At 34.9% G+C, this 12720-nt stretch overlaps 1 protein-coding gene across 3 annotated transcripts in view; it reads right to left on the minus strand.

The window, feature by feature from the left end:
* Nucleotides 1–12720, minus strand: part of AGTPBP1 (ATP/GTP binding carboxypeptidase 1) — a 169423-nt gene that overhangs the window by 122546 nt on the left and 34157 nt on the right. For all 3 annotated transcript variants that reach the window (XM_060014981.1, XM_060014980.1, XM_060014982.1), the window contains exon 3: nucleotides 2009–2133. In XM_060014981.1, coding sequence (XP_059870964.1) covers nucleotides 2009–2133 — 125 coding nt within the window. The remainder of the gene's footprint in view (nucleotides 1–2008; nucleotides 2134–12720) is intronic.

The raw sequence follows: 12720 nt of genomic DNA on the forward strand, positions 1-12720 counted from the left end.
CAAAAACTTCATGTGACTCACCCTATTGCAATATTTGCTTTAGTGCAGTAGTCTGAAATCGAACCTACAATATCTCTGAGGTATGTCTGTAGTTCCACATATGAACCACAGCATATATCATAAATAATTTATTATTGATAATAGTTGTATAATGCAGTTATAATGTCCCAGAGTTTGGCTACATCAAAATTAATTCAACCATTCTCCATAGTTGGATATTTAAGGTTGTTTCTTGATCTTTGACTTTACAAACAGTGAAATAAACACCTCCAAATATTCTTTTATATAATAAGATTTTTATTTCACTCAGATTTCTGAGAGTGAAAGTGTTAAGTAAAATAGCAGGTGCACTTTAAATTTTAATAAACATTGCCAGATTCTTTCCTCCAAAGTTTATAATAATTATTGCACCACCTACAGTGTATAAGAATATCCTATTTTCCATGCCTTCAATGGCACTGGATATTGTCATTCTCTAATTTCTGCCAATCTAAGTAGTGAGAAATATCTTAGTTGTTTTCATTAGTAGTTCCTGACTTTTAAGAAAGTAAAGAAGCTTTTCATACTGGTTATTTGCATTTCTTCTTCTTTGAGCTGTAAATTCCTAAACTTTCTCTCTCAAATGGATAGACAACTGGATTATGCTATAAATAATGATGGGACAATCTTTCACTAGTAATTTACACTGTGTTAACTATAAACAGAGTCATTGTATTATACAACCCCAGGGGGCAGTATTCAGGGGCTGGCTCTCCCATTTGTGGGTGGCAGGGTGAGGAAAAGGACAATCTCTGGTAGTGGTATGACTAGGGGCATTTTCAGTAGTGATGTTGGAGTCGGGACTTCTAGACTATGATGGGAAGAGTCTATAGTGGTGAGAGCAATTATACGCAAGTAGTATCTATAGGTTTGGAGAATTTGTTTTCTTTGTTTTTGTTGGGGTGTTTTGTTTTGTTTTAAGGAGTTATTTCATATGCGAATACAGTGAATATACTCGGTACACCTATCTATCTTTGCACTAATACAGTGACCATCCTTATACATTTACCTTAGTTGATAAGCACAATATTTCAATGACCTACACCTCCAGAATAATGAAATAATAAAAAACTAAATAAATTAAAATAATTGTGAGTTGTCTGGATCTTAATTTTAACAGAATGCCTTCAATGTATCACTGTTAAATATAAAGGTAGCTACTGGTTTACCCTTATTTAGAAAAAGAAAAATCAAGGTTTTTTTTTAATCAAGCACAGATTTTGGAATCTTAAATTTCTTTTTTAGCTCCTATTGAGGTAATCACATGGGTTTTATTCAACCTGTCCAAATAATGCTATACTGATATATTTCTTGATATTATAATTGGACTTAATTCATTAATGTTTTATTTGGGATTTTTCAAATTTAGGTTCCTAAGTGCAAAGTTAATACTTTTCTTCTCTTGTACTCTGTCAAGGTTTTGATACCAACTAAGTAGTACTAGCTTCATAAAACAGATAAATTATGCCTAATTACAGACATCATTTATTGAACATTTTTAACATTATTTTTACATGTTTCTCATGTAAATTACATGATAATTACATGATATCTCTTATCTCTATTTCAGAGATGGTGCAGCTAAGTCCTAGAGATTCAAAACTTCCCTAAGGTCACCCAATCACTGAATGACAGGGCTTGCATTTCAAAGTGGGGAACAACACTAATAACCAACATAATACCTGCCATCTTTTTGTCAACATTCTAGAAAAAGTAGTACTGGAATTAGGTGTTGTCTGAAAATTGGGGAAAGGGGGGCATTCATACATAAGTAAACTCATAATAATTTTTTAGAAACAATGCTTTGAAGATCAATTTCTTCCACAGTTATTCACTTTTCTACTTCTTGAGTCTATGGGAGAAACTTCAATTTTTACATAACCATGTATTTATCAAAAGTCTGAACATTCTTAGCATCTACTTTTAAAGAATTAAGAAAGCATTCCAAAAACAAGAGATTAAAGTTTACCTTGACTCTGAGCCAGATGAAGAATTTTTGATGTAACATATCTGGCAGTATCTGATTCTGTAGATTCAGTATTGATCTTCTCCAGCTGAGCCAGGAGTCCCACAATCCGAGAGTTATTGGTAAGGCTAAAAAAAGAATGTTACTTTAAATTAGGGCACATTCTACATCAATTGCAAATAAAATACTATAAAGATCAGTGTTAAAAACAAATCAAAACAAAATTCTACCCTTCTAAAAACTTTAAGCATTTACACGTCACATTTCCTTACTCTGTGTTAGAGCTTAACATTGCTATGTTCTGTTGATTTACATGAGAAACATTCTATTTCAGGAAACCACAAAAGTGCATTCAACTCTATCCAGCAATCTTTTATCACATTCTGACAATTCACCTTTCCACTCTCCAAGCAGACTTTTTATACATCCTATGCTTTCCTCAAAACTCTAACCATCCCTTCTAACCCACTCCATTCTCAGTTAGTACCCTGCTTCATAACTCTTATAAAATCAAAAAAGAACACATTCATTTCCCACAAACAGTTCCTTAAACCTCTCTGATTCTCTACCCACATTCTTTCTTCTTTATTCCCATTCATTATACATTTGCACATTTGGTGCTATTCTAGGTACTGCCAACAGTGAACAAAATGAACAAAAATTCCTGCCCCTCAGAGTGAACATTCTGATGGGACAAATTAAATACATAAATAATTATATAGTACAAAGGAGGTAGGAAGCACTATGGAGAAAAGCGGGTTGTGGGAATAAAAGATGCAAGGGTGCAGAAGGTTGCAATTTCAGACAGGGTGGTCAGGGAAAACTTTGAGAGGGTACCATTTAGGGAAAGGCCTGAAAGGAGTAAGAGAGTAAACGGTGCAGATACCCACAGAAAGAGCTGACCAGAAGACAGAGTCACAATCATCAAAACATCAAGGCAGGACCGTGCCTGCTGTATTCAATTAAGAGTGAGATGGGGGCTTCCCTGGTGGCGCAGTGGTTGAGAGTCCGCCTGCTGATGCAGGGGACACGGGTTCGTGCCCCGGTCCAGGAAGATCCCACATGCCACGGAGCGGCTGGGCCCGTGAGCCGTGGCCGCTGAGCCTGCGCGTCCAGAGCCTGTGTTCCGCAAAGGGAGAGGCCACAACAGTGAGAGGCCCGCATACCGCAAAAAAAAAAAAAAAAAAAAAAAGAGTGAGATGGCCACAGCAGACTTAAAGGAGAATAACGGTAAAAGATGAGGTAAGAGTTGAGGGTGGGGTAGAAGAGAGCACAATCATTTAGCGCCTTATAGGCCACTGTAAAAACGTTGACTTTTTGCAACTAGGTGAGCCAGGAAGTTTTTGAGCAGAAGAGTGATGTGATCTGACTTGATTGATTGATTGATTGATTTTATTTTTGGCTGCGTTGGGTCTTCGTTGCTGCACACGGGCTTTCCTCTAGTTGCAGCAAGCAGGGGCCACTCTTTGTTGCGGTGCACGGGCTTCTTGTTGTGGTGGCTTCTCTTGTTGCGGAGCATGGGCTCTAGGCACGAGGGCTTCAGTAGTTGTGGCTCACGGGCTCTAGAGCACAGGCTCAGTAGTTGTGGCACACGGGCTTAGGTGCTCCACAGCATGTGGGATCTTCCCGGACCAGGGCTTGAACCCATGTCCCCTACGTTGGCAGATGGATTCTCAACCACTGCACCACCAGGGGAGCCCTGACTTGCTTTTAAAAGGCTCTCTTTGGCCGGTATGTTGAGACTCAAAGAACAATCCCTCCACTGGCATGCCTGACCCCAGCGCTTCTTGCATTCCCAATGTATTTGTTCCTTCAATTAATCTTTCTCTGATTCATCATTTAGCTCTCCCTTTCAACTGGATCATACCCATTGGCACACAATATGATCCAGGAGCTCCCACTAGTTACCACCCCATTTCTCTGCTACTCCTTGAAGGAAATGTCTGTACTTGACCTCTCCATTTCCTCTCATGTTGTTCACTTTTTCAAACTACTAGTTTGGCATCTGCACTCTGAGGTCTCCCCAAAACCTCCTGTGGTCACTTCTTTCCTTGTCAGATTCAGAATCTCAGCCCTATCCCAATCAGCTCCTTTTTTCTTCACTTTCTCCCTTGGGCTTCAATGGCTCCATATTCTCCTGATTTTCTTCCTATCGCCACTTCTTTTAGATCGACTCTACTGGCTCCTCCTCCAACAAACCTCTAGATGCTGAGGACCCCCCCCCCCACAGCTCTATCCCCAGCCCTCTTCCCTTCACTCTCTCCATTCTACTGCCCCAAGCAATCTCATCTAACCCCACAGCTGGATGTTAGATTAAAACTGATATGCTGCCTGGCTCCTACATTCAACTCCAGCCTCAACCTGCTCCTCTTCCAAATCTTAACTTTCCCAAACTCACATGAAACCATCAGTTGCTCAAGACAAAAATCTAGACTCCCTTTCCCATGCCCAGCTCAATATTAGCTCCATCTCTAAAACACTTCAAATCCATCCACTTCTCTCCATCTCTTATCATTATTACTACCCAAGTCCAAGCAATCATCATTTCTCACTTGGCAATTACAGCGTCCTAAATAATCTGCTTTCATTCTTGCTGCCCTCATACTGGGATCCAAACACACTGGACTTCTACCAGCTCCTTGAATATAGCAAGTTTCTTCCCAATCTCAAGGTCTTTACATTTGCTGTCCTCTCAACCTAGAGGATAATTTCTGCCAGTTCTTCATATGGCTGGCTCCTTCTCATTTCAGGTTACAACCTGAAGATGTCCCCACTTCTCCACCAGCCCCTCAGCTTCCAATATTAAAATGTGTCCAATGATGTAAGCTTCACAAAGGTAAAGACCTTGCATGTCTTATTCTATATACGTAGTATTTCGAACAGTGGCTAGCACAGAATAGGCAATACCCAGCTATATTCAGAATGAACAAAAAAATGAAGAAGCATATGGAAAACAGTATATTTATACATTTTTTAGATTAACAACTAGACTCAATGCTTTAAATTTGGAGGTACTTCATCTGAAAAGGTATCTGGAGGATGAAAAAAACATATTGAGCATACTATTTAAGAATGTAACTAAAATAAAATAATACAGTATTTCCCAATTTTGCAAATAGCCAGCATTATATGGAAATGAAAATATATATCACTATGTATAAATCTCTAAATGAAAAAACAACAAAATATATACAGTATGAGATTAACATAAAGTTTTAAAATATACAACATATATTTTCCCCTCCCCAACAATGGTATCATTAATATGTTTGTCTATCTTTATTTTCTGTAAACTGGTAGTCGAATTTAAAGGCCTAATCTGATCAAGGCCTGATTTGCTGACATGAATTCTTTGTAAGTGGTAATGTAATCTTCCATAAGGAAGCAAACAGGGTCTGGTTATCTTTACTTTTGTAATATAAGCAGTCACTGGTTACCACTGCCTAGATCCATTACTTTAGTAGGGGTTGAAAAGCACTGATACTCTACCATTTCCATTCCTTCTACTTCTTACCTAGGACAATTCCATAAAAAGAAAAATCCCTTATTTAATTATCCAGAGGTATAATTCATCAAATAAAAGCAAAATAAATGCTGGATTTTTAATTTATCTTTATTTACCAGTTTTCAGAAGAATGAGTTCATTTCCAAAAGTCCTCCCCAAGTAATCAATGAAGTATTTTGATTTCCTATATCAATATGTACTCACAGATTTAAACGCATATGATACATTTTATCCACTGTAGTTATTAATGCTCAAATTGCCCCACCTTTGATCAATGGGAGCCTCTTCGTGTGGGCTCCCAAGTCCTTTTGTTATGATCCTAGTCTTTGATAGCTTCCTGGATTTTGATATAACAAGACTGTTATTAGGCCAGCAGTTCTCAGTATATGCTCTACAAAACTGAGTACTTGAGGCTCTTTCAGAAAATCTGTGAGGTCAAAAACTATTTTCATAAAAATACTAAGACACTATTTACCTTTGACACAGTGTTGACATTTACACTGTTGATCTGAAGGCAATGGTGGATAAAGTGCTGGCACATGATACAATCAAGACAGTGACACCAAATTGTAGTCACTGTGTGATAACTAGCAGTCACCATGTTCTTCACCAACATGCACTCATAGTTAAAAACAAAAATGCCAGTTTCACCTATGAGTATACATTTTTTAATATTCTGTGTGCACATAAGACATTTCAGCTGCACAATGAAATAGGATGGTTGAGGGAAAACACTTGTGTGGTTGTTTAAACTGCAAGCTGAACTAGTTAGTTTTTCCATAGAACATCATTTTTACTTTAAAAAAACAACTGACAATGATTATTTGCACTGGGGTATTCTGGAATACATTTTCTTGGCAATAAACAAAGTGAGTCTATCATTTCAAGGAAACAACTGATAGATTTGTTACCAATGATTAAATGTGAACTTTCAAGCAAAAATTAGAATCTTGGAAAACAAAGATCTACCATCATGACTTTGACAGCTTCCCCCTTCTTAAAGAATTTTCTGATAAAATCACTGGTGATATTAGTAAATGTAATTTTTTTAAACTGTGTAATAAACATTGTCAATATTTAGAAGGTCTGCATAACTCACTGAATCATTATGTTCCAAATACTGACCAATGTGTGATGTTACAAATTCAGACATGGGAAAAAGAACCAGTCAATATGCAAAAGAGACCAATGGATTTTAATGTAAAAGAAAATAAAAAGTTCACATATGTGGTTTCTGATTCCACAGTGCAACTAACCTTTAAGAAACTACCACTTATCAAGTTTTAGTGTAATATCAAAGAACATCCACTTCAATTTGAATTTCAAACAATATGGCTTTCTTTCTAAAGTATATTGTTATCATTCAGAAATGTTTATTCCTCACCTATAATTATCACTCTTGCTTTAATCACATTTTTATTGTTTCTCTCCAAATACTGAACACACAACTTTATTTTCCTCCATCATAAATCAAAGGACAATCAGCCACAATTATCTGAAAAGGCCTTTTATTCAACTATTCCTTCCTTTTCTAAATATATACCTATGTGAGCCCATATTGTAGCCATATACTTTAACAACATGAATACTCATAAAAACATATATGTACGTACGTATAACATATGTGTGTACTATAAACAATATGTATACTGATGTATGTATGACAGTTTGAACTCAGAAGCAGATAAGAGAATCTAGCTGTCTTCCATTAAACCAGACATTAAAGAGATTTGCAAAAATTTAATAAATCATGCCACCTTCTAAATATTTTTGATAATTTAGTTATTTTAATATAAAATATTACTATGTTATTATGCAATGGGTTTATTACTGTTATTTTTAAATGAAGTAATAAAATTTTTTTAATTTCTCAGTTTTAATTTATAATATGGTAAATATCAATAGATTAAAAATAATGCACATTCAACAAAAGCTTTTACGAGTCATTAATTTAAGAGCACAAGGGGGTTCGTAGACAAAAAGTTTGAGAACTATTGTTCTCAACTTATCTTGCACATTTTGTGCTCTGATCTGGAATCGACCCTTTCTCCAAAAAGCCCTGGTTCTTTTTGGTAAGAAATGGTATTAAGACACCACAGTCTGCATACTAGAGAGCAAATACGTCTTTAAAAACAATTCTGTAACCTAGATTTAAGAAAAATTTGCATTATGGAAACCAGGATTCTGAAATTTAATAATTGAGTGGGGTTTTTTGTTTAGTTTTCTCCAGTTATTTTTCTCTTAAAGGTCATCTGTTAGCATTTTTCAGTAGCTAATAAAACATCTACTATTAAAAATATTCAAAAACATACAAAACACACTGATCATAACACATGCTCTGTTCCATTCCAAAGTAAGAGTTTGAATTTTAAATTAAATTACACCACTATCAAAGTAAAACAACTTGCAACTAAGTGATTTCTTTCTAAGAATCATGCTCTTACAAATTATAGATGGATAGATGCATGAATTTTTTGAAGGATGGCAAACAAATGGAAATTAAGAACGTAGGCAAGTTGATTTCCCTATTTTTACTTTTCTCATTGACAGAATAAAAACTGAACGAAATATTCCAAGCCACCCCCAACTCAGCTCTAAAAATTTAAGGCTGCTGACACTAATGTTGAGAGAACTGCAGGGTGAACACCAGAGGGCACCTCTACCTACTGAATGATTTTTAGACTTTGGAAAATCCAAGGATAAAGGCAAAAACAAAAGCTATACAGCTATTCAAAGAGCAATCTGAGCTACACAGCAGAGCAGAAAATTGTTAAATAAAGAGGCTCAGACAAGGATTTATCTTCCCTGCCTTACTCTATTTTTAGATGAATCAAAATGAGACCAAGACCAACCCCGGGAGGTTCCATTTATAACTGCTAATGTTAATTACTTTATAGTAAAAATATCATGGAATTGAAAATATGATCAATGTGAAATACATCAAATCGAGTTAACTTTCCAATGTATATTTTAAACTATCACTCAAATATTTGTTTCACTGTAGTGGTCTCCTACTGCTTTTGATTCTTTGAGTTTACATTCAGCCTTACAGCTATTTCCCTAAAAACATAATTTTTTTGTATGCTACAAAAGTCTCAATGGTGTATAGATATTACCTTGCAACAAATAATTTCCCAAGCAAGTGCAAGGGCTAAAGAACCTATCTTCACATTATAAATAAATTTTATTACCTTTTCATCTTAAAATGTAAATTGAATACAGATAGTAAACGTCTTCATAAACAAGATATAAACATCTGACAGCAAAAAATTCATTAAAATATATCAAAGTTTTAGACTTAACCAAGACTCATAGTAATTAAGATTTCATTTCAAACAATATAGTTTTATGTCCAAAATATGCACATTATCTTTCAGAAATGGTTGTTCCTCATTTATAACTCTTTATTTTTATTACTTTTGCTTTAATCATATTTTTATTGTTTCTCTCCAAATACTGATCACAAATTTTTATTTTTCTTTATCGTACAGCAAAGGACAATGAAAAATAGAAATTTCACTACCATTCCTTTATAGAAATAGTTAAATATTTAAATATGTAAGTTTGGAAAATAATATTCTAAATGGAAGAGAACAATACTTCTCTAACTACTTCTAAGATAATAATTAAACACAGTAAAGGTTTCTTTAACAATAAATGTAGCTCAATAGTATCAAGGGATTTGTTAAAGAAGACCAATAAAAGTTTGCCAAAAATTTAAATAACCTGAATTTATACCAGTGTCAACAATAATTAAAGTTATATCTTAAATTTCTTCACCAAAGTTAACTAAATGCTAATTATTTTATATTCATTATTTTTAAAAACTTCTCCGGTCATGTTCTAGTGGGATTTTAGGTAAGTGCATATGGCTAACTTCTAACGTTAACTTTCCCCCAATATTTGTTCTCTCTTTTATAGTAACAAGAGTTTTAGCCAGGCCTATTCCAACTCTGTTAAAACCACATTTCTCAGCCTCACTTTATACTCTTAAAAATTATTAGGGACACCCCTCAAAGAGTTGTTATTTGTATGGAAAATAGGGATAAACCTGAAAAACCAGTGCACTGAAAACTACAAAATACTAGTGAGAGAAGTTAAAGAAAATCATAAATAAAAGAGAGATAGATCATGTTCAAGAGCAAGAAGACAATAGTGTTAAGGTATCAATTCTCCCCAAAATGATCTACAGAATCAAGGCAATCCCAATCAAAATACCAACAGGCTGTCATGTAGAAATTGTCAGACTGATGCTAAATTCATATGGAAATGCAAAGAACCTAAAATAGGCCAAACTTTAGAAAAAAAGAGAAAGGTCGGCAGATCAACACTATATGCTAAATTCATATGGAAATGCAAAGAACCTAAAATAGGCCAAACTTTAGAAAAATGAAAAGGTTGGCAGACCAACACTATCTAAATCTTGAGACCCGTTATAAAGCAACAATTATCCAAGCAGTGAGGTATAGGCATTAAGATAGACATGTTGATCAACAGAACAAAACAGAGTATAAGAATAGACCTACACATCCACAAATAACTGATTTTTGATAAAGGTACAAAGGAAACTCAGTGAAGAAAGGATAGTCCTTCTAAAAATGGTGCTGAACAACCAGATATCCATACGCACAAAAAAAAAGAACTTCTATCCATACCTCGCACCATATATAAAAATTAACTCAGAAAGGAGCATAGTCCTAAATGTAAAATCTAAAACTATAAAAACTTCTAGAAGAAACATAAGAGAAAACATTGGTAATATGGGTTATGCAAATATTTCTTAGATGCAACTCTAAAAGCATAATCCATAAAAGAACAAATAAGCAAATGGAAATCATCTAAATTTGAAACTTCTGATCTTAAAAGATACTGCACAGAATATGAAAAGACAAGACTGGAAGAAAATGTTTGCAATTCAAATATCTGATAAAGGACTTGTATCCATAATATATAAAAAAATTCTAAAACTCAACTATTAAGAAACACTGCAATTTCAAAAATTGGAAGATTTGGAAAGATATTTCACCGAATAAGTGCATGAAAAGATGCTCAACATCATGTCATTAGAGAAACGCAAATTAAAATCACAATGAGATACCAATACACCCCTATTACAATGGCTACAATTTTAAGAGAATGATCATAAGAACTTAAGAATTTAAAAAGAATGACCATACCAAGTGTTGGTGAGAATGTAGAACTAGAACTTTCATACACTGCTGCAGGGAACAGAAGATGGTATTAATGTCTTTGTAAAACAGATTGTCGGCAGTTTCATAAAAAGAAACACAGACCTACCATATGCTTCAGCCATTCCAGTCCTACGTATTTAGCTAATAGAAAATAAAGTATAAGTCCAAAAATGCTCAAAATAAAGTGTAAGTCCAAAAATGCTCATGTAACAACCAAAAACTGGAAACAACCCAAATGTCCAAAAGTTGAATGGATAAACAAATTGTGGTATATCAACACAATGGAATACTACTTACTAATCAAAAAAGGTATGATTGCAAGAGATGATTCTCAAAAATAATTGCGCTGAATCAAAGAAGGCATACCCACACCCCTACCTTCTACCTCCATCCCCACCCCCAAAAAAGACATACTGTATGGTCCCGTTTATATTAAGTTCTAAAAAAGCCAACACGTCTGTAGTGACAGAAAGCAGATCAATGGTTGTCTGGAGTGAGGGATGGGGTGGGAGAGGAGCACCAGGAAACATTTGAGCATGATAAATATTTTCAGTATTTTGATTGAGAGGATAATTCCAGTTATACATAGGCCGCACTTACCAAACTGTACTCTCTATGTACAGCTTGTTGTAAGATGATTATGTCTCAATAAAGCTGTTTAAAAATTCATAGGTACTGTTGGTGTAGTGGATAAGGCAGAAACTAAAGAAGAGTGCTTAGCGAGTGTGAAATGAGATGTAGATTTCATTTATAGGCTATTTCAAAATTTTTGTCTTTTGAGGAAATCAGATAAATTGAGTAGTAACAGAAGAGCAGAGTCTAAATATTGGAAAGCCTAGATCATGTTTAAATGATAAGGAATGGAGGAGTTAAAGATTCAATACAGAACAATACTAATGATTAAAAGACCCTGAGAAGGAAAGAGAGAGGTGAAATCTAGAACACAGGTGACAGTATTAGTCTTTAACAAAAAATCAGACACATCCTCTGTTGCAGTAAATAACAGGAGGGTAAACAGAGGATAGAATCAAGTAAAGGGGAGTATGTAAATTTTGTGTAAGAAATATAAGGATAATAAACTGTTTTATCTCTATGATATCACAGAGAAGGTCAACTGCTGAGGGTATGTATATGATACATCTGAGGATTTCAAAGATGTGAAAGGTAGGAAGAAAGTGTAAAACAGTCATTAAAAAAATTGAGAAAATGAGCTTTCTAGAGAACCACGGTAGTAAGATTACTGATCAACAATGATCCATAATTTTTAGCAATATCTTCCAAGTTAGTTCATCCTCCAATATCGTTCAGCTGCTCAGTAAAGGTCTACCCAGGGAAAGGACTTTGTCAGGTATGTGTGATGAAATAATACAAAGTGAGGTAAAAACATTTCAGGTATTCCAAGAGTGTAATGATGAACAATGGATTCTACACTAGGTAAGAGAGGAAGAGATGATAAAAGTCAATAGCTCAGAGCTCTGGATAAGGCAGAACTCTTTGCATTACAGCCATTTGAACAAGTGAGGTAGAAAGGTAAAAGATTTTTGTTGGAAAATGAAAAGTCTGAATTAGTACTTTGAAAGGAGAGTTTTGCTGGTGATAACATTTAGGGCATGAACATGATGATGTAGAGTAGGGAGTAGAGAAAAGTTCTGCTTCTTGTATCTTATAAAATTTTCATTACTTGATTTCTCACCACCCACTCACATGGTCTTTAAACCTGCCAAACTAATCCATCCAATTACAGTCCTTGCCTAAACTCAGCAAGTATCAATACTCTACCCAATCCTCCAGATTTGCTAAAAAGTAAGAAAGTCTCAAGCCAGCCCTGCCTCTTCAAGTCCATGTTACACAATAAACACCTATTTATGAGGATCTGGTTAAACCACTATACTGGTTAAACCACTATACTGGTTAAACCACTATACTGCATTTGTTCAGGTGTTTTCATGAGGTTATAAGCTTCGTGTAAAAAGAGAATAGGGCTCAATTCTTCAGAACATACTCAACACCCATTTTCT

This window comes from Delphinus delphis, chromosome 6, assembly GCF_949987515.2.
Source record: "Delphinus delphis chromosome 6, mDelDel1.2, whole genome shotgun sequence".
Classification (NCBI taxonomy): Eukaryota; Metazoa; Chordata; class Mammalia; order Artiodactyla; family Delphinidae; genus Delphinus; species Delphinus delphis.